The sequence below is a fragment of the Dermacentor albipictus genome, unplaced genomic scaffold (genome assembly GCF_038994185.2).
Source record: "Dermacentor albipictus isolate Rhodes 1998 colony unplaced genomic scaffold, USDA_Dalb.pri_finalv2 scaffold_16, whole genome shotgun sequence".
Taxonomy (NCBI): domain Eukaryota; kingdom Metazoa; phylum Arthropoda; class Arachnida; order Ixodida; family Ixodidae; genus Dermacentor; species Dermacentor albipictus.
The window spans coordinates 2388519-2410915 of NW_027225570.1; the positions used below are offsets into that span (position 1 = coordinate 2388519).

Sequence of the window (22397 nt, forward strand, 5' to 3'; positions counted from 1 at the left end):
AGGAGTAAACGCCCCTTTTTATCTAAAGTTGTATCCGATATAGACCAGAATACGATAGCTTCGAAACTGATGGGCTGAGCGCATACTCCGGAACTCCGCGACCGGCCGTCATCTTCCCATAGCTGCCAAGACGCGTTCGCGTGCATGTAGCGTGTGTGTGTGTTACGGGGTGTTCAATGTGTAAATATGTCTTTGCTCGCAATATCCAAGTACACAACATTATCGGGGCGTCACTGCCTCATATATGGATGTGCAAATAACCAGCGAAAACGAAGCAGATTGCAGAGCGCCGTTTGCGACGAACACGACGTACGTCGAGAGCTGTGCCGCTGTGTCAGCCGTGCATGTCCTATTTTCTCTGTATGTGTGTATATGTGCGTGTCCCTCTATGTGTATGCGTCTTTCTACGGGCCTCGATTACGCAAAGGCCTGAGGTGGGCTTCGTACAGCGGCTCTCGCCATAGAAATTCGCACCTGATTCACAAGTAAATGCCACGAAAGTGTTCGCATCGGAACAAAGTTCTGACGCTCATGACAATCGAACTCATGTGTAACAAATTGAATTCCATGCACTGGCGTCAGTGGCCACGAAATTTCGCAATACCTTTCAGCACCTATTCGAAGCCTTTACGCGTGAAAGCTGGTTTGTGTTGCTTATGGTAACTGCTGGCCAGAGGGCAAGAGCGGCGATGTTTGTTAAAAAAGTGTTCATACATTGCACAGTAGATCCTACACGGTTGAACTAATGTGAAGTCATCCTTCCGTCGTCCCGAGACAAAAAACGGATACATCTGAGCATCCGCGCGCGTGTGCTACGCTTGCTCTAACCTACGGCATGCCGCCTGTTTTCAAGGTGTGGGCCGCGAGATTTTTCCAGGCACTACAACGCGGACGTACAGTATACGCGTACTGCAAGGCTTTTACTCGTTCATGACATATTGTCAGACGTGCCAATCAAAGTTGAATGGGCGCAGAAGCAATGTTTCCGCATGCAAAGGTAACCCGTACATACCCGAACGATCCGCTCCGTCTGCGGACGTTGCTATTGCCACAGCCATTCCGATTTCCAGCACAATCTTGCCCAGAAGCTAAAGTTCGCTAACTAAATTCATTAGCTAAGATTCACCATCCCGTCCTTCGTGAGAACTTCAAAGAAATGTCGAAGTGCAAGCAGCGCAAGCACTGCGTCTACCTGGGGTCGCCTCGCTTGGCAGCTCGGAGCCGTTGGAGCTGGAGGTGGCACCACCGCGCTTTGAAAATGGCGCCACTCAATTTTTTTCTAGGGACTGGCCTATAGGTGTCCTAGGGTTTTTTGTTATTAGAAGACTACATTTACTCGAACAAAAGTAAATGTTCCTAATATATTCGCTTAACATTTTGGTATTACGAAAAAGGTCACAGTTTCGTCCGCAAAGCGTAGCATTGATTGCGACAACAAATTAGTGCAGAGCTATACGAAGTAAGGATAGTACTTTTATCGGCCTTGTAAACTTGGAAACATTCGCTTGCTACCTGAATCACCAAGCATGGTGTCAGTGCGAACGAGCAAACACGAACACATCACACTCGATTAGCGCGGACACTCGCTGGCAAAACTCTGGTGTGATCAAGCGCCGCAGCAGCAGCGAGCGAAGCAACCTTCGTGCAGCCTATCGCTTCAGCGCAAGAGCGGCGAGAACACAACGCGCACAATGGCACGAGCCGTCTGCATGCCAAGATAGGCGCGCGCGACCGCCCGCAGCCGTACTAAGTGCGTACTTGCTGGCGGAGTCGAAGCCACCCCCCTCCCTCCCTCCGCTTTGCTTCCCGCTTGCGAGATTCAGCCGTGATCGTCAATTGCGCCCGGTCGCGAAATGCGCAGCTGTTGCCGATGCGCAACGGCCCTCCTCCCTCCCTCCCATTCCTTCGCAGCCTTTCGCGCGATGGGAAATGACGCGTTTGCGGTCCGCTTTCTTTGTGTGCTCGCGCCAGATTGAGCCTCGATCATTGGCTTCCCTCGCGCGCCTTCACTCGCACACACAGCATTACACGCGTGGCGACGGTGTTATCGCCCTTGGACTTTGTACGGAACTTGGCGGCGACGTCGAAAATACGCTTCGAGTGTCCGTACAATTGCTAACGCAATGAAGTTATGCTTCGGGCGAAGCTCGAAATAAAATTCCGCAGAAACCACGTCACGATGACTGTCGACGCTAATGTACTCAGCCTTGAATCAATATAGCGACACAACCGATTGCCACCGTCCAAACGAGTTATTTATGAGGCGTGTACGGCAGGTGGAAGTCCACTTTTGCACTAGATGGATGTTATGAGCGCCACCTTTGGAACGGAGCGGTGGGTTGCGCCACCCAGCTCTTGCTATTATATTGCCCAATGTCCTACCTAGGTTAAACAATAAAAAGAGAAAAAGAAATACACTATGAACTCCCACAACCACATTTTCTGATCCCCTATTGCGAACTGTGCTTTTGTACGTCACCGTTTTTTAGTCAAGAAGGAAGAAGAAGCACATGCTTCTTCTTCTTATATCTCGCTTTATAGGTCCGTGTTCTAAGGCATACCGATCTTGCATCGAAAAGTAATGAGCTTCCCTTTGAGTTATCATAAATTGCACTGGATGGATGGATGGATGTTATGAGCCTCCCCTTTGGAACGGGGCGATGGGTTGCGCCACCAAGCTCTTGCTACTATACTGCCTTATATGCTACCTAGGTTAAACAATGAAAAAAGACACAAAAAACACTATGAACTACCACGCCCAAATTTTCTGATCCCCTATTGCGAACTGTGCTTTTGTACGTCTCCGTCTTTTGTCGTTTCCCTACTTCCACCAATCCTCCAGTCGCCTCTTACTAATGTCTATTGCGGACATGTTTGCTTTACCACTGCTCCCTCTGAACCCAAGGGCTTCAAGGAGGCCAGTGGTGCCTAAATCAACTGCTGGGTAGACGTCTTCACATTCTAATAAAACATGCTCCGTAGTTTCCCTATCTTTACCACAGCAAGCACATGCTTCTTCTTCCTTCTTATATCTCGCTTTATAGGTGCGTGTTCTAAGGCATCCTGATCTCGCTTCGAAAAGTAATGAGCTTCCCTTTGAGTTATCATAAATGGCTTCTTTCCTGGTTTCGTTTTTTCCTCTTAAGTAGTTACTCATGGCAGGTTTCTTTTCCATTGCCGCCACCCATGAGATTAATGCAGCTTCTATGACTTTCCGTTTGACGTTCTTTGTTGCTGTGTTGCCCACCCTACAGGCCGCATACTTGCTGGTAAGCTTCCTAGTTCTTTTCCTCCACTGTGAATCAATGTTTTTCCTGTACAGATACGTGAACACTCTGCCAGCCCATTTACTTTCTTCCATATTCCTCAGCCGTTCTTCATACTCAATTTTACTGCGAGATTCCCTCACTTCAAAACTAGTCCAGCCCATATCACCCTGCACAGCTTCATTTGTAGTCTTCCCGTGAGCGCCCAATGCGAGGCGACCCACTGACCTTCTTGATTAATTAGTTGATTAACTAACGACGACGACAAACGCAGGAGCAGTGGCACGAGCGCCCTCGCGCGGTAGCGCCGCGGGGCGCCAACGAGCCAGCTGTGGAAAAAACGGCGACGATGGAGCCAATCCTCATGGTAATTTTGTACATACACACGGACACAATCCTAGGGGAAACAACCATGCAGAGGAAGCTTCAGCTCGCGTGCTCCTGTCTAAATACATGTAAAAGAAGAATTTGTTTTTCTCGGCAAACACTGTACATAAGTTGGCGAGACTGGTTCCATTAAAAGAAAAGCTCCAAAACTAGTGACGGTTAGTTTCGAATTTTTGATTTAGGTCGTCAGTTTATGCTAAATATGTGCAAAAATCGCAAATTTTCAGAAAACGAAACTGTCAAGTTTGAAACTCCATAACTCAGCTATGGAAAATGATAGTACAACGGCACCTAATAGTACTAATAGTCATTGTGAATTGCATGCAATAGTACATCTAAACCGGACAAAATTGATGCATTGCACAAGAATCTAAAAAAAAAAGAATTAGTAATGTGAAATTACAGCGTTTGCAGCACCCTTGTACACAACGCAACAAGTTCATGTAATATATAAATTGACATATCGAATTTGTCCGCTTGGAATGATCTAATGGATGCTGTCGACAGAACCGCGATATCTGTTTTTGTTGCAGAGCTATTAGTTTGTAGACTTCGCGCTTTTATATTTTTCGTACTTTCAAAATTTTGAAAATTCCTTTAAGAATATGCAACCCTAAATTGAAATTTTGCTTTGAACAGTGACTAGAATTTAGCTTTCTCTCTGAAATGCAACAAATTTCATTAAAGTCGGTCCAGGGGTTATCTCAGAAAAGCGTATCTGCGTTCTAAATGTAATTGAATAGGCCGCGTCGCAGTTGGTGCCGAGCTAAAGCTTCCGCTTAACAGCTTCGCTGTAAAAATGCGTAACGTACGACTTACACACAAGCTGCACACATGATAGCGTCGGATTGTAATACCAGTAAACAAGGAAGCACCGTTACGCGGAGACTTTCGTAGCTGCCGTTTGAGGTCTGTCGAGTAGCCGTGGCCGCTAGGTGGTGGTGGTGTTTTTTAGACGAGCACAGACCGGAAAATCCCGACCAACTAGAGGCTAACAGCTTCGGCTGTAATAGATAGATAGATAGATAGATAGATAGATAGATAGATAGATAGATAGATAGATAGATAGATAGATAGATAGATAGATAGATAGATAGATAGATAGATAGATAGATAGATAGATAGATAGATAGATAGATAGATAGATAGATAGATAGATAGATAGATAGATAGATAGATAGATAGATAGATAGATAGAGAGAAAGTCCGTCAAGTACCGTAGGAGTGCTAACGCAGTAAAGAGCGCAACGGTAAGCTTTGTCACTGGCGCCTTGTTTAGAGGGGCGCTAAAGAGAAAAATGATTTCTTCTGCGTCCGTAAATTACTTTTCTACAGCACTAAAACACCACTCTTAGCACGAAAGGCTTTTCGTATGCCACAAAAAGCGCGAGAACGAATGACGGGTGGCGACGCGTCCTCGACGCATCTGGTCGGTGTGACGTCATGGATTTCGATGGCATCTTCTAGGGCCTACTTAATTATACAGCGGTACAGACTGACTACATTGTGTTCTAAAGTAACTGCATATTAAACATGGCTAGTGTCGTGAACCTTTATTCAGGCAACGCGGCCCAAATGCGAAAACATACTTTGGAATCCTTGACGTCACATTGAAGTACCGGCGTCGCGGTTTCGGCGCGAAATTCAGACACTTATACTTGGGCCTTCATTTTCTCATCTAATAAACTCTTATTTTGAAATGACAGCCTGCAGGGTTCTCAGACAATGATTTATTAGTCTAAACTGATTTATTGTTTCGCTTTAGTGTCCCTTTAAGATTTATGGCAGAAAATAAACACCTAAACGCTCGAAATTAAGCGAGGCGTATCGCGGGTGTATGCAGAAGTTGTTTACCTGAAGTCCAGGTGCGCCAGCCTAGGCGCCAGTTCAGGGAAGTAACTCCTTCGCAGGGCCCTGAGTGCACTGGCCTTCAGAGTAATGCTCTGCACTACGTCGAGACCCGCGAGTGCTCGGTCTTCGAAGTGCTCTAGTTTGGTGTTCTCGATCACGAACTGGTAGAGACCGCTGAGGCCGTCGAACCAGCGCCTCCTTAGAACGTGGATGGCACTATTGCTTACTAAAACCTGCTTGAGTCCATGCATAATGGCCAGAGAGCTGTTTCCCAGGTCAAGCGTTGACTGCCGAACGTCTAGGTCGTGGACGAAACTCGCGACTCGCCTGCTCGGAGGCACGCCAGGGCTGTGCATACGGAACTGCGACTCTGTGACAATGACCGTCACAACTTCGAGCCTGTCGAATAGGTCCGGCGTAAGGGTGAAGTTGATGTGCTTCAGCGCGAGCGCGTTCATCTTGTAACTGCTCAGATAGCCGAGGATGGAACTCAGGGAGCGCTTGTTGGTAATGGCTGAACATATCACTCGGATACCCAGAGCGGTGCGGGTGCACCGGCACGGATGGATGTTGCTCTCCGACGGACAGACGGCGGACGTGTACCTCGCGCGACACACACCCACGAGGGCCAGCGCCAACACGCATGCGACACGCAACGGCCGAGCCGAAGCGGCAGCCATCGTCGCCCTGCCTTTGCTCGCGTTCTGCTCGCTGCACCAACGTCCCAACACACAATGCCTCGCCTAGGAAGGAAACCGAGTGGAGCTGCGATAACGCCTTATCTACGGTCCTATAAACGCGTTGCGTCGATAATGCGTCGTCGATAAGCCCTCCAGCACGCTGGCTACCTTGTGGATCTCATTAGGCCTTCCACATACCATGTTCTGAGGGTGAACAACACACAATAGTGATAAATCATTGATTTTTGTTCTCTTTGCTATATGACCATGCGCCATCTATATTGCGAGCATCTAAACTGCTGTAGTTGACAGAATAGTAGGGAACATTTAGAGATCTTGGGCCGGTGGAATGTGCTCACAAATAGGGTCACACGATGATGTTTTTTCCCCTGTCAAAGAAAATACGAGTTAAGTTCATGACCTCCCAATATTACATAAATGTTCGTAATTTTTAATAAAAAAATCTGAGTACACCTGAGCGCTTCTTATGAGTTGTGAATGCGACAGGATTATTGTCCAATTGAACGCTACTGAGCGGTATTTCGAGTTATGAACTCCTTGCGGGCAAGCCAGCGCGTTAGGACGCTTGGCCAACGCCTCCTAGACCGCAAAGCCGGTGCACTTCAATCCGGGATGTCATGCTACCTTGCTCGACTGCCATAGAATCTAGTGGGGACGCTCCGGAGTAAGCCGCGGTGATTTTGACGTCATCGCTTTCGTCATGCCGGGCTGTGCTCCAACTAACGACGACGCACTGGTTTATTGACACTATGCTCCCTGAACCGATTTACTGTGTGTCAAACCGAGGAGGCCCGGGTGATGTCCTCAAAAGGGTTAAAAGAATGCCAGTAGACCCTTTGGTAAAAGCATTTTTCTTTAAACTAGACAATAATACATTATCTGTTAAAATATGGGTGCATAACAAAGGTATTTTTGTCCCGTGGTTCATTTACTGCTTCTTATGCAAGGAACCTCAAATGATAGAGCATGCGTTTCTAGATTGCTGGGGTCGCATATTGGTCTAGGATGTGCTACAAAGGACGTTAAAGGAAGAGTTATCTTTAGATTCACATGGAATAAGATTCTTACCGGTAGAAACAGAGGCTTTTCCGCATGACGATATAATGCTCCTGGGCCTCCACGGTTTGTGGAAAGCAAGAACGCAGTTCAACAATGCTGATGTCAGTTCGCGACCTACACGCGATCACTTCATTTCAGCTGTAGTACCATTCAAAGATGTCCATCGGCCACTCCCTGAACAGCCAACATGAATTGACATGCTAGATAAGATGACAGCACGGAAAAAATGTTAATATGTCGTGCCAGCAAAATCCTTGTTGAGATGTTTTATCTCTTGTGTATTGTTTGTGTGTGTCAAAGCCGGCAATAGAGGAAAAGAAAATGCTGGTGTAGCCCCGCGGTTAAGACACTTCGCTTCTGAGCGTGGGGTTGTAGGTTCGAAACTCGCCGCTGCCAACGTGTTTTCTTTTCGAATTTATGTTGTTTTTTATACATCAGTTTCTTTATGGCGATTACCGAGACGAAGTTATAACGCGGGCGAGGCATTGCGCGGATACCACAGGCCCCCAACGGGTGACGGAGGTGGTGGGGCGTCCCGCCGTCGCCCTCTCCCCTCACGCAACCCCTAGCGGGCCAGCGTGGCAGCAGGTGCTCTCTTTGGCCCGCAGTCGAGGCGCGCGCGTGACCAGGCGTCGTAACCAGTGAGAATTTAGGAGCGGTTTCACTACACCCGATGACAGGCGCCGGCTCAATGGTCTATTTTGTTCGCATCGACAATCAGCAATCTAATGGCAAAATTTCATTACAGTTTTCTTGTCGTTTCTCTTCGGAGGGGGGGGGGGGAGGACAGCAACTATATCCAAACGCTAATGCGACCACAATAACAGCACGATTCTCATGCTGTCTCTACCACGCACAAAGGCTTTGTCACGCGCTACTTATATCGGAGGAATTGCTATTGGAGGAATTAGAGGGCAGTAAATGGGATATAATAGGGCTCAGTGAAGTTAGGAGGCCAAGAGAAGCATATACAGTGCTAAAAAGCGGGCACGTCCTGTGCTACCGGGGCTTAGCGGAGAGACGAGAACTAGGAGTCGGATTCCTGATTAATAAGAATATAGCTTGTAACATACTGGAACTCCATAGCATTAGCGAGAGGGTGGCAAGTCTTGTTGTGAAACTTAATAAGAGGTAAAAAATGAAGGTTGTACAGGCCTACGCCCCCACATCCACTCATAATGACCAGGAAGTCGAAAGCGTTTATGAAGACGTGGAATCGGCGATGGGTAGAGTGAAAACAAAATACACTATACTGATGGGCGACTTCAATGCCAAGGTAGGCAAGAAGCACGCTGGAGACAAGGCAGGGGGGGGGGATATGGCATAGGCACTAGGAATAGCAAGGGAGAGTTATTAGTAGAGTTTGCGGAATAGAATAATATGTGGATAATGAATACCTTCTTCCGCAAGCGGGATAGCCGAAAGTGGACGTGGAGGAGCCCGAACGGCGAGACTAGAAATGAAATAGACTTCATACTCTGCGCTAACCCTGGCATCATACAGGATGTGGACGTGCTCGGCAAGGTGCACTGCAATGACCATAGGATGGTAAGAACTCGAATTAGCCTAAACGTAAGGAGCGAACGGAAGAAACTGGTTCATAAGAAGTCGATCAATGCGTTAGCGGTAAGAGGGAAAATAGAGGAATTCCAGATCAAGCTACAGAACAGGTATTCGGCTTTAACTCAGGAAAAGGACCTTAGTGTTGAAGCAATGAACGACAATCTTGTGGGCATCATTAAGGAGTGTGCAATAGAAGTCGGCAGTAACTCCGTTAGACAGGATACTAGTAAGCTATCGCAGGACACGAAAGATCTGATCAAAAAACGCCAGTGTATGAAAGCATCTAGCCCTACAGCTAGAATAGAACTGGCAGAACTTTCCAAGGTAACCAACAAGCGTAAGACAGATGACACAAGGAAGTATTTATTTATTTATTTATTTATTTATTTATTTATTTATTTATTTATTTATTTATTTATTTATTTATTTATGTATTTATTTCAATACCCTAAAGGCCGAATGCGGGCATTACATAGGGGGGGGGGATTCATCAAAGAAAACTTATAAATATACAACACAGGTTATAAACGGCTGAAGACAGAAATAAACAAGTTAAGAAGCCAGGTACAAGTTATTAAGAAAAAAATTGTTAGGAACAGGAACTGGAAAATTGCACATGTAGCAAATTCCACAAGACAAAAACAATAAAAGCAAGGCACCTTCAGAAGTTGCAAAACATGGCATCTAACATTTCACGGAACGATACGGCCGGCATGCACAAAAAAAGACAGAAAAAAGAACGACGCACATCATTTTACGTTGAAATTTTTTATCTATGACCAAACAGCTGTTTGAAATGATGGTGTTTCAGCGATTGCCGCAATGCTAGAAGGAAGCGAATTCCACTCTTCGATAGCCAGGACCAAAGGTGAGTATTTGAATCGTTCTGTTCGAGCGAAAATGGGTTTAGTCTTCTTCATATGATCTACACGAGCCGATGTGTGCGGCGCCGGGAGAAGATGTGAACTTGCAAATCGTGTGTTATTGTGGTAGAGGGTGTGGAAAAAGGATAAACCGCTGAATTTTCTGCGCATGACCAGAGGCGGGAGATGGAGCGATATTTTCAGTGATGTTGCACTTTGATACCGAAGGTAACGGGAAAGGATGAATCGTGCAGCCTTGTTTTGTATAGATTCTAACATACTGCTGCAGTGCTCAATTACAACGCACACTACGCAGCCCGCATGGAGTGTTATTCATGAAAGTACGGATATATACAGTACATTGACGGCGCCCGCTGCCAAACAATCAGTTTCGGAACATTTAACCCAGCTATAGTGTCGGCTCTAAATGAATGATTTCTATAGACATCTATGAAGGATTGCTATATCCACTCCAGAGAAGCGATTTGCGACCAATTACACTTTCTTTTGGCGCTGTAATCTGCAATTACCTAAGATTGAAAACCTTACATGCAGCATACACGGACTCATCCCTATTTCTGCCAATGTTTACTCTCTTGATCAAGCATTTAAATTGTCACTACGGAAGATGATGTCAAATCATCATCATCATCAGCCTGGTTATTGTCCACTGAAAGACGAAGGCGATCTCCAATCACAACTGTCGTGCGCCAACCGAATACAACTACCACCCGCGAATTTCCTAATTTCATCACTCCACGTAGTCTTCTGCCGCCCTCGCTTCCGTTTCCCTTCTCTTGTTACCCATTCTGTAACACTAATGGTCCAACGGTTATCTAACCGGCGCATTACATAATCTGCCCAGCTCCATTTTTTCTCTTGATGGTAATTAGAATATCGCCTATGCCAGTTTGCTCTCTGATCCTAACTGCTATCTTTCTGTCTCTGAACGTTATGCCTAGCAATCTTCGTTCCATCACTCTTTGCGCGGTCCTTAGCTTGTTCTCAAGCTTCTTCCTCAGTCTGCAAGTCTCTGCCCCATATGTCAGCACTGGTAAAATGCACTGATTGTATACTTTCCTTTTCAATGCTAATGGTAAGCTTCCAGTCAAGAGCTGGCAAAGTCTGTCGTACGCGATTCAACCCATTTTTATTTTTCTATGAATTTCCTTCTCATGATCAGGGTTCCCTGTGATTAGTTGACTTAGGTAAACGAACTCCTTTACAGACTCTAGAGGCTGACTGACGATCCTGGACTCTTTTTCCCTTTCCCGGCTATTCATAATTTTCTTTCTCTTCTGCATATTAATCTTCAACCACACTCTTACTCTCTCTGTTGAGGTCCTCAATCCTTTGTTGTAATGCGTCTGCATTGTTGCTGAATCGAACAATGTCATCGGCAAACCGAAGGCTGCTGAGATATTCGCCGTCGATCCTTACTCCTAAGCCTTCCCAGTTTAACAGCTTGAATACTTCTTCCATGCACGCAGTGAATAGCATTGGAGAGATTATGTCTCCCTGTCTTACCCCTTTCTTTACTTGTATCTTCCTGCTTTTCTTGCGTAGAATTAAGGTAGCTGTGGTACCTCTGTAGATATTTTCCAAGGTATTTACGTAAGCGTTCTGTACTCCTTGGTTGAGTAATGCCTCTATGACTGGTGGTATCTCTACAGAATAAAATGCTTTTTTGTAATCCATGAAAGCCATATAGATAGGCTTATTGGACTCTGCGGATGTCTCGATAACCTGATTAATGACATCGATGTGATCCATTATAGAGTATCCCTTCCTGAAGTCAGTATATTCCCTCGGCTGGATAAAGCCATGTGTTGTCCTAATTCTATTGGAGATTATTTTGGTAAATATTTTTACAATACTGGGAGTAAGCTAATGGGCCTATAATTTTCCAATTCTTCAACGTGTCCCGTTTTGTGCATTAGTAGTGTTGGGCTGCTGAGCACGAGGTCGCGGGATCGAATCCCGGCCACGGCGGCCGCATTTCGATGGGGGCGAAATGCGAAAACACCCGTGTGCTTAGATTTAGGTGCACGTTAAAGAACCCCAGGTGGTCAAAATTTCCGGAGTCCTCCACTACGGCGTGCCTCATAATCAGAAAGTGGTTTTGGCACGCAAAACCCCAAATATTATTATTATTTGTGCATTAGTAGAGTGTTTGCATTGCAGTTTTCTGGAACCGGTCGATAGACACTTCGTATATTGAGCCGCCAACTTTCCAAGCACTAAGACTCCTCCATCTCTTATTAAATCGATTATTATTCCATCTTCTCCTGACAATCTTCCTCGTTTTACGTCTTGCAAGGCCCTTCTGACCTCATCGCTAGTTATAGGAGGAGTTTCTGTATACTATTAAATACTCTTTGATTCTGTTGATTCTGTCGAAACCTCAGTAGTCATGGAGGCATTACGGAATCAGGGTGTAGACGAGCCGTATGTAAAAATACTGAAAGATATCTATAGCGGCTCCACAGCCACCGTAGTCCTCCATAAAGAAAGCAACAAAATCCCAATAAAGAAAGGCGTCAGTCAGGGAGATATGATCTCTCCAATGCTATTCACAGCGTGTTTACAGGAGGTATTCAGAGACCTGGATTGGGAAGAAATGGGGATAAAAGTTAATGGAGAATACCTTAGTAACTTGCGATTCGCTGATGATATTGCCTTGCTTAGTAACTCAGGGGACCAACTGCAATGGATGCTCACTGACCTGGAGAGGCAAAGCAGAAGAGTGGGTCTAAAAATTAATCTGCAGAAAACTAATGTTTAACATTGTCGGAAGAGAACAGCAGTTTACGATAGGTAGTGAGGCACTGGAAGTGGTAAGGGAATACATCTACTTAGGGCAGGTAGTGACTGCGGATCCGGATCATGAGGCTGAAATAATCAGAAGAATAAGAATGGGCTGGGGTGCGTTTGGCAGGCATTCTCAGATCATGAACAGCAGATTGCCATTATCCCTCAAGAGGAAAGTTTATAACAGCTGTGTCTTACCAGTACTCACGTACGGGGCAGAAACCTGGAGGCTTACGAAAAGGGTTCTACTTAAATTGAGGACGACGCAACGAGCTATGGAAAGAAGAATGATAGGTGTAACGTTAAGGGATAAGAAAAGAGCAGATTTGGTGAGGGAACAAACGCGAGTTAATGACATCTTAGTTGAAATCAAGAAAAAGAAATGGGCATGGGCAGGACATGTAATGAGGAGGGAAGATAACCGATGGTCATTAAGGGTTACGGACTGGATTCCAAGGGAAGGGAAGCGTAGCAGGGGACGGCAGAAAGTTAGGTGGGCGGATGAGATTAGGAAGTTTGCAGGGACGGCATGTCCACAATTAGTACATGACCGGGGTTGTTGGAGAAATATGGGAGAAGCCTTTGCCCTGCAGTGGGCGTAACCAGGCTGATGATGATGATGATGATGATGATGATGATGATTAAATACTGTTTTATGAAGGTATCTATAATCCTCCGTGTACTGCGCAGGTCAGTGTAGAATTCGTCCACTGCGTTTATTATACCTTCGAGATTGCTGATGATATTACCCTGCTTATCTTTCAGTGCATACATCTTGGTTTGTCCTATGCCGAGATTCTTTCTTACTGATTTCAGGCTGCGTCTTTCTTTTAAGGCTCCTTCAGTCTTTGTCACATTATAGTTTCGAATATTACTTATTTTCGTCTTGTTGATCAGTTTTGACTGTTCCGCGAATTCTATCTTATCTCTTTAGTCGGACACTTTCATTCTTTGTCGTTTTTTTATTAGGTCCTTTGTTGCTTGGGAGAGCTTGCCTACTGGTTACCTAGGTGCCTTGCCTCCAACTTCAATTGCTGCCTCTGAATCCAGCCTAGTTACGGTTTCATTCACTATCTCTATGTCATCTTCATCTCTCTCTTCAAAGGTTGCATATTCGTTTGCAAGTACCGACCTGAATTCGTCCGCTTTTACCCTTACTGCCTCTAAGTTTACCTTTTTCTTCTTGACCAATTTTACTTTTTCTCTCTTCAAATTGAGGTGAATCCTAGCCCTCACTAACCTATGATCACGGTGCTTTACCCTACCTATCACTTCTACATCCTGCACTATGCTGGGATCAGCAGAAAGTATGCAATCAATTTAATTTCTTGTTTCACCATTAGGGATTTTCCAGGTCCACTTTATATTGCTATGATTACTGAATAAGGTGTCCATTACTGGAAGCGTATTCCTTTCTGCGAATTCTACCAGCCTCTCTCCTTTAACGTTCCTAGAATCGACGCTGTAGTGGCCGATTGCTTGTTCACCAGCCTGCTCTTTCTTAACTTTTGCAATGAAGCCACTCATTTATAAACTGTACTGTGTTTGCACTTTCCTCATCCCTATTTCAACATATTACAACTGATCTACTTCATCATCATCGTGACTGAATGTTAGAGCGTACTACTTTTAATCTGTGCTTCTTATTAGTTTGACTACGACTATAGCCACCCTCTCATTATTGCTGCAGATTTCGTCAGTGTTGCCCGCTTTGTCGTTATGGATTAGGAATCCTACCTCGTATTGCTTCTTATCTAGGAGGCCTCTATAGCAGAGGACATGACCGTTATTCAGCAGTGTATAAGCCCCACCAGTTCTAATCTCAGTAAGGTCCATGATATCCCAAACAATGTCTTATAGTTCCTCAAAGACTACTGCTAGGATAGCCTCACTCGACAGAGTTCGGCAATAAAAGGCTGACAGGGTCAGTCTCCATTGGCGGCCTGTCCGGATCCCGAGATTCTTAGCACCCTCTGCTGCGTTACAGGGCATACAGGGCCGCCTTGGTCAGGTGCTCCGCAGCTGCTGGGGACTGAGGGCCATGGGTGAATTGTATGAATCATGATGTCAAAAGTATGCGTTAATGTTTAACATTACCGTATATTATTGTAAACATTCTCTGGCACACTGTAAAACGGACCTTCTTTACGTCAATATAGTTGTTAATGCGAGAACATTATATGCCCCATTACGTTAAACTCCAGCATCGTGGGCGTCGCCAGCATGCGATGGTACCAAACATGGCAGACCGCGCAATGAGTAAAAACACGTCAAGATGCTCGGATTGACATCAAGTCACTCAGGAAAGTCCCTGTCAAAAAGGCACAGCCAGTGTCTGAAGCAACTGCAGTTAATAAATGAAGTTCCGGTGGACAAGTCACTCCATTAAGTTTCCTGATTAAGGATTCATCTTACTGAAAAACATGTTTGCTGGTTGTTTGAGCCTAGGATCAGTAAACCAGCTGCCGTACACCTCCAATCACACAAAGCTTGTAAAAAAGTCCGTCTTCTTTAAGAATTTCTTTCCTAAAATGATGTTGTCATTTGACAGAGAGCATGGACGGAATTCACTAAAATGCGGTGTCCGTACGCATTTTCGGAGCCAAAAAGTTCTTACCTTAAATAAGCGTGCATCCGAAGTGGCAGAGCATTAAATAATTACGGTCAACTGACAGCATGATCGCACATCACGCATCTGTAGTTGAGGCTACGTTGTTACGGCAATTCACTCTACATCCCTATTCGACGGGTTCCTTTTCCGGGCGTTTGCTGCAGAGCCGACAAGCGGAACCCTGCTGGACCGTTCACCGCACTGCCGTTACACGTATAGCGGTGGTAGTGCTGCACATTCTTCTCGGGTTCCTGCGTGACACCGAACTGACGGACCCACCGTGGCATATTTGGCGCAGGAAAAGACACTCATTAGAGCAATTACCGACCAAGTCTTCAATGCTAACCCTACCTGCTTAGACATCACCGCCACCACCACCGTATTATGAAACGACTAAATTTCTTTATTTGTATACTAATTACGAAAGGGTAAATAGGAAGCTGTATATAGTTCATATGGGGCAAGGCGACCAGCCCTCGTATGTTCATCGGCATGGTATGTGATGGCGCTGCGCAAGGTTGCAGGTGCTGTTATAATTCGTCGCATTGGGCCAATATCAGCTCCCTCAGTAGCCAGCCCCGTCTAAAGATCTGGAGGATGCGGCCGTCGAGTGTCAACCAACCACGGAATGCGCCCTTCCTTCGCATAGGACCTCTGTCGAGGGCACGGAAAGCTATGGCAGCAGCTGAAATGCAGGAAGAAGCCGGGCCTGCCGACACTCCAATATTGTGACAGACTTCACTTCGTATCATAAGAAGCCAACAAACACTGACACCAAGGACAGCATAGGGGAAATTACTTGTGCTTAATAAATGAAATAAAGAAACGATCCATTAATGGAAATTAAAGTGGATGAAAAAACAACTTGCCGCAGGTTGGAACCGAACCCTCAGCCTTCGCATTTCGCGTGCGATGCTCTACCAATTGAGCTGCCGCGGCGCCGTTTTCCCATCCACATTCTTGGGTATTTATGTCTCCAGTAGAACCCTGGGAGTGTTAGCCAGTGCCACCACTCACAAACCTAGGCGGCGGACGTGGAACGTCTTTTTTGCCGCAGGCGTCACGAGAACGTGATCCTTTAGGGTGAAGGCAACTGGTCAATAAACCCACATATGCTACCTGAAGGCATCAATGTTGCCGGAGTCGAGACCCTCGTTATGTAATAACGAGAAGACAGGGGGTTAACCGAGGGACCCGATTTTTATTAGTCATATCATAAGAAGCCAACAAACACTGACACCAAGGACAGCACAGGGGAAATTACTTGTGCTTAATAAATGAAATAAAGAAACGAGCAATTAATGGAAATTAAAGTGGATGAAAAAACAACTTGCCGCAGGTGGGAACCGAACCCACAGCCTTCGTATCTAGGAGACATAGGAGACATTAGGAGACATAAATACCCAAGAAAGTTGATGGGAAAACGGCGCCGCGGTAGCTCAATCGGTAGAGCATCGCATGCGAAATGCGAAGGCTTTGGGTTCAGTTCCCACGTGCGGCAAGTTGTTTTTTCATGCACTTTAATTTCCATTAATTTATCGTTTGTTTATTTCATTTATTAACCGCAGACTTCACTTCGTAACATCCGCAAGTACAACTTTCGCTGCCTATCACACTGTGACGGGGTGTCAGCGTTCATCGCTTCTTGATGTCCCCTCAGTTGATCAAAAAGGAACATGACTCGTAGGAGGTCAAGATATTGTTTTGCAGCTTCAGTAGGCCGCATTCTGACACAGGCGAAATGCACAAAAGAGCGCACGGTTCAATTTTGGAGAGCGGTAATAAATCATAAGTTGATTACGTCAGGGCCTGCAACCTCTAGCCACATTGTCTGTCATAGCACAATGGCACCTCATAGAAGTCAAGGCTAATCAGTCCCCAACAGAGCAATTATCAGCGCCAACATTGGTATAAATTTACCTGCCTCATAAGAACACACGTCATGCGCACGTCAGAATACTGCACAGCACCTTACATGAAGCACATAGCGGTTCAACAATCTAGCTGGTTTCGGATCAAATCGGTTTAAGGCCTCGATCTCGCGACACTGACGCACCTTGTTCAGAGCAGTCATTGCACATACAGTACAATGCCAAGGTGGGGGTGGTGGGATCCAAGCGATGCCTGACCGTATTTTTTAAAGATATGAATGCGGCCTCGCAGTACGAACGAACTACACCTCAAGAGCAACGGTTCGATAAAAGTACGCACAAATTTTGGATGTTGTAAAACGTCTTCAGCGTACTTTGGTGTTCACTCCACTCTCCCAGGGATTTATAATTACACATGACCTGCGTTATTTCTGAAGTTTACCGATTTCATTACCCCACCTAATCTTGAGTCGATGTCGACAGCGCTTCCTTTCGCCTAGCATCCACTCTGTATTTCTAATGAACCACTGGTTATCTGGCCTATGGATTACACGACTTCCCCAGCTCCTTTTTTTGCTCTCAATTTCAGTTACGACTACATCCGTTTGTTCTCTAATCCCTTCCCTCTCTCAGCGTTCGGCCGAACATTTCTCGTTCCATCGCTTGTTTAGGTGGTCCTGAACTTATTCTCAAGCTTCAATATTAACCACCAAGTTTCTGGCCCATATGATAGTACTCGAAGAATAGAATGATTGTAGACTATCTGTCTCAACGAAAGCGGTGAGCTCTCAGTCATAAATAGGTAATGCCGGCCGTATGCACTCCGACCCATTTTTATTCTTCTGTAAATTTTCTTCTCATGAGCAGGGCTCTTTGTAGGTAAGTGACTTAGATGAATTTAATTTTGCACACCTTCAAGAGGCTGATTGCTGATCAGGAATTCTTGTTCGCTTGACAGATGATTCACAATTACTTTTGTCTACTGCATAGTAATCTTCAACCTACTCTTATACTTTCTTGGGTAAGGTCCTCAATCATTTCTTGCAATGTGTCCCCAGCATTGTTGAACAAAACGAACGTCATCGAGAAGCTGAAGGTTGTGGGTATTGTTACGGCGCATTTCGACTGGACCGTGCGCGCATGAGGAAGACGAAGAGGAAGTGGTAGACTGTATCCTGGAGCCGTGACCTTTGTACCAGTCTGTGCGATTACCACTAACGTTCGCCCATGTAAATACTTGTAAATACATTCGTGAATTGGGCTTCCTCTTCGGAACATTTGGTGGAGGTTCTGGGTAACGACTCAGAACGGATCTTAGCAGTGGCCGCCGCTTCGGTTCTTCAATGATGCCGCAGGAGAGGGTGCCTAGTTCGGCAACTCCTGCATCGACTGTCGTTCTCACGCATCCACGTAGTCCAGGAACATTCTGCGGCACCGATGGCACCGACGTCGACGACTGGCTGGACATGTATGAGCGGGTGAACAGTCGCAACAAATAAGATCCCACAGTGATGCCGACGAACATAAATTTTACTTAGCGGGAAATGCGTGAGTGTGGTTTCAAAAGCACGAGGAACTCCGTGACTGGGATACGTGCAAGTAGAAACTACGAGATCTCTTCGAAAAACCACTGGGTGGGATACGTGCAAGTAGAAACTACGAGATCTCTTCGAAAAACCACTGGGTCGGAAGGTCGTCGCCAAGAAAGAGTTGGCATTACCAGTTTAGACGTCCACTGAAGGCTACGTCAACTATATACAAGACGTGCTGGCACTCTGCCGCAAGGCCGACGCTGAAATGCCGGAGTCTGAAAAAGTCGGGCGTGTCTTGAAAGGTACAGCCGATGACGCCTTCAATTTACTCATTTGTAAGAACTGCACTTCGGTTAATGACATTACCACATTGTGCAAGTGTTTCGAGCAGGTCAGAAGCCGTCCTATTTATCAGTCATTCCCACGACTTCCCTATACGGCTGCAAAATCGTCTTGTGAAGACCGTCAGGGCTCTCTTTCGCGGCAGCAGCAGCTTTCAGAGCAGCTGAAGAAAATCGTTTGGCTTGAGCTGGAAGCCATGTGTCCCGCGGCTGTGCACCTCAGAGGTACACGTTGCTGAGCTAGTCGGTTCATATTGCTGAAAAGACCATAAATATGATCGCTTTAGTGAAAACAAGGAAGGACAGAAGGGAACGAGGGGAGCGCCAACTTTCGACTGTTTATTCTCTATTGTATAAAATGCAATATATACAGGCAGGCGAATGTGAAACACACAAAACAGCTTCAATCGCACAACACCCTAATCGCGGCCGGCTATCGAAAATATTTTTTCTGCACGCAAAAGTAAAACTGATGTTTCTCTAACACAAGAAAAACCTCGTTCTTTAATATGAAACGGCTCTAACAGTTCACGTGCCGTGGTGTCCCTGCTTCGTCCAAGAATCCGTACCTTGTCTGGTCGTGGCGCACACGGATGTGAATTTCAGTGCTGAGGCAAATGTGTTCCGTCTTTACCTTTCGGTGACAGCTCATGTTCCCACGCACGCTCATTTACGCGTCGCCCAGTCTGGCCGACATATGTCTTACCGCAAGACAGCGGAACCTCATACCCGACTCCGGTAGCACATATTGTGTACGGCTTGGCATGTATTATAATACAGCCACGTTTGTTGCTCCTATCAGAAAGAATGCACGGACACAGCTGGGCGAGCTTGCGTGGCGCCCAGAATACGACTGGCACCGCCTATCTGTCTGTAACCTTCTTTAAGTTGTGGGTTACACGGTGCATATTAGGCAGGCCACTGACTGACCTTCTCAAGACGGACATGGCGTTCTTGTGGGGCTGCGAACACCCTCATCCGCTTGTTAACAATGCCTTCGATATCAGGCCACTTTGATCCATCTGCACCAACCACAGACGACAGCGGCCATGGCATAGGTGCTGTCCTCGTCCAAGAGCAAAATCGAGTCGAGCGCGCCATTGCCGACCCAAGTCGCCTCTTGCCGCCCTTCAGGGCGCAATTTTTCTACCACCGAGTGCGAGGGCCTCGCTCTGGTGTGCGCAATGGCTAAATTTCGCCACTAACTTTCTCCCATGGCATTGTTGTAAATACATTTTTGCATCGGACTTTCTTTTCGTAACCTAATATTAGCCATTGATAGTCGCTCTTAATCCTTCCCAGTGTGACAACTTGAACATATCTTCCAAGCATGCAATGAATATTATTGGGACAGATTGCCTCCTTGCCCGACCGTTTTCTCGCTATATTACCCCTTTTGTTGCGTATACTTAAACCATCTAAAGCCGGAACTATCATGGAAGCAGAGTCGAAGCCTGAGGACTTCCGTATATGTACGCTGTGATTGAACTTAGACATGGAAGTGACACATAAATAAAATAATCTTTGCGTTGTCAGGCGCATGCTGCAATTACGTTGATGTGAAGTTCATTCAGCCCTTCAGTACAATCCATACGATATGCACTTGCACTGAGAACTACGCGCAAATGCGTAGCTTCGTCCAAGCGCGCTGAGTTGAGTGACAGAACTGGGCGCCGCCTGGAGACCGGGCAGGGCTGTATAATACGAGCAAAGCAGACATTGATATTACTGATACGACGCCTTTTAGTGACCATTCTTATCGTCGTGCACGCTTCACACCGTTCACTTCGTTATATCAGGCCACTGTGGTCGGTTTTCCCATGCCGCCATGTAGACCTGACTCAGCGGGCGTGGAGTACCATAAGACTGTCGTCGGCCAAACGAGAATTCTCGCGCTGAATCCGCAAACGCCTGTTAAGGTCTTCTTAAGCGATGGAGGGAAACATAGAAAGAACACCGCACGAAGCGACTGAGAGACATGAGTTACGCCATTACGTCCGTGACAGGTGTTAGTCTGTGGTAACGAATAAGCAACTCCAACCAATTGTAAGACGACGACGGCTGTCGTCTGCTGTCGCTTTTCTCTGTCACCTGGTCTTCCCAATGCCTGTTGCTTCTTACGGGATTTGCGCATGCAATACAAAACGTAGTGGCGTCTCTATGGGCGCTCTTCTGCGTGCTTCTTTTTTTTTACCTAAAACAAAGTGTCTCCACTGATATGCGCGTCAATGTGGTTCTATATACAATGTGGATGCACGCGCGCGTTTGTTTGTGTGTGTGTGTGAATTCATGCGACAATTATTCGGTCCGTTCACGAGGTGTATTTTATTTCACAGCATCACTCTCCTTCGAGCAGTACACATTACTTTCGTATCAATGGTGGCACGTGAATTTGTTCGCCATTTCCTTTTGTCTATGCCATCGCATTTGACGTCCCCCGTCACATTGCAGGCAGGATTGGCCGTGCGCATTCGTTCGCTCACACCGTAGACCACAGGGTGAACAAAACCGTGTGCACAGTCACTACCTCACATCGACCTAGTGCGGAATTGAAACTATCAGCAATATAACACGTGGAAGGCTGAGGGTAGATTAGATTATGGGGTTTTACGTGCCAAAACCACTTTCTGATTATGAGGCACGCCGTAGTGGGGGACACCGGAAATTTTGACCACCTGGGGTTCTTTAACGTGCACCTAAATCTAAGTACACGGGTGTTTTCGCATTTCGCCCCCATCGAAATGCGGCCGCCGTAGCCGGGATTCGATCCCGCGACCTCATGCTCAGCAACCGAACACCACAGCCACTGAGCAACCACGGCGGGTAAGGCTGAGGGTACCTGGACAGCAACAACTTTTGGTAATTAGAAACGTTAAGGCGTCTTTTTTTCGTTCTTTCATCGCGCATGGAGAATTACAGCCTCAGAAGTGTCGGGAAAAACAATCATGGGCAACCCTACGAGAGAGAGAAAGCTCAAAAAAGGAACATAGAAGTACTCAAAAGACATCAACGGCAAACCGTTGTCAGGGACGGACGCCGCCCTTCTCTTCGCTATCACCCAATAGAGTTTCATGACGAGTATGAAAAGTCGGGCTATTGCACGCATTAAGATACACAGCCTATAAGACATTAGGTAAAAGCTCGCAGCTGAGCATTAAGGTTCCTGTCTTCCACAGCAGCGTATGCCCAATACAATTATGGACGGTGCAATGCATCCTGAGACGACAAACCCGACCGCGCCCCACACATATAAGCACACCCTCGGTTATCAGTGGTGGCCTCTGGCCAATCGGCAGCGCGTTCCAACACTTACCCGCGTCAGCGGAGTAGGCATACATTGTAGAAATGTCTTCTTATGTCGGTTGTTTTATGTTTTGTGGATCGACTTACTATTGGTGCAAGTGCCCAAGCTCGCACCTGCGCCACCATTACATACACAGCACTCGTCTTTGCAGATGTGGGCATTGCAAGCTTGCTGATCTTACGAACAGTTTTAGCTTTGTGAATACTACTTCCCCGTAAGATTTTTTCTACCCTAAAA

General features: G+C 46.2%; 1 protein-coding gene across 5 annotated transcripts in view; it reads right to left on the reverse strand.

The window, feature by feature from the left end:
• LOC135899653 (leucine-rich repeat-containing protein 24-like) overlaps positions 1–22397 on the reverse strand; it is a 293594-nt gene that overhangs the window by 121642 nt on the left and 149555 nt on the right. Inside the window, exon 1 of one of the 5 annotated variants that reach the window (XM_065428964.1) lies at positions 5508–6220. The exons of the other annotated variants lie outside the window; for them this stretch is intronic. Coding sequence (XP_065285036.1) covers positions 5508–6184 — 677 coding nt within the window. The 5' untranslated portion in view covers positions 6185–6220. Of the gene's footprint in view, positions 1–5507; positions 6221–22397 lie in introns of those variants that run through there. 5 annotated transcript variants of the gene reach the window in all.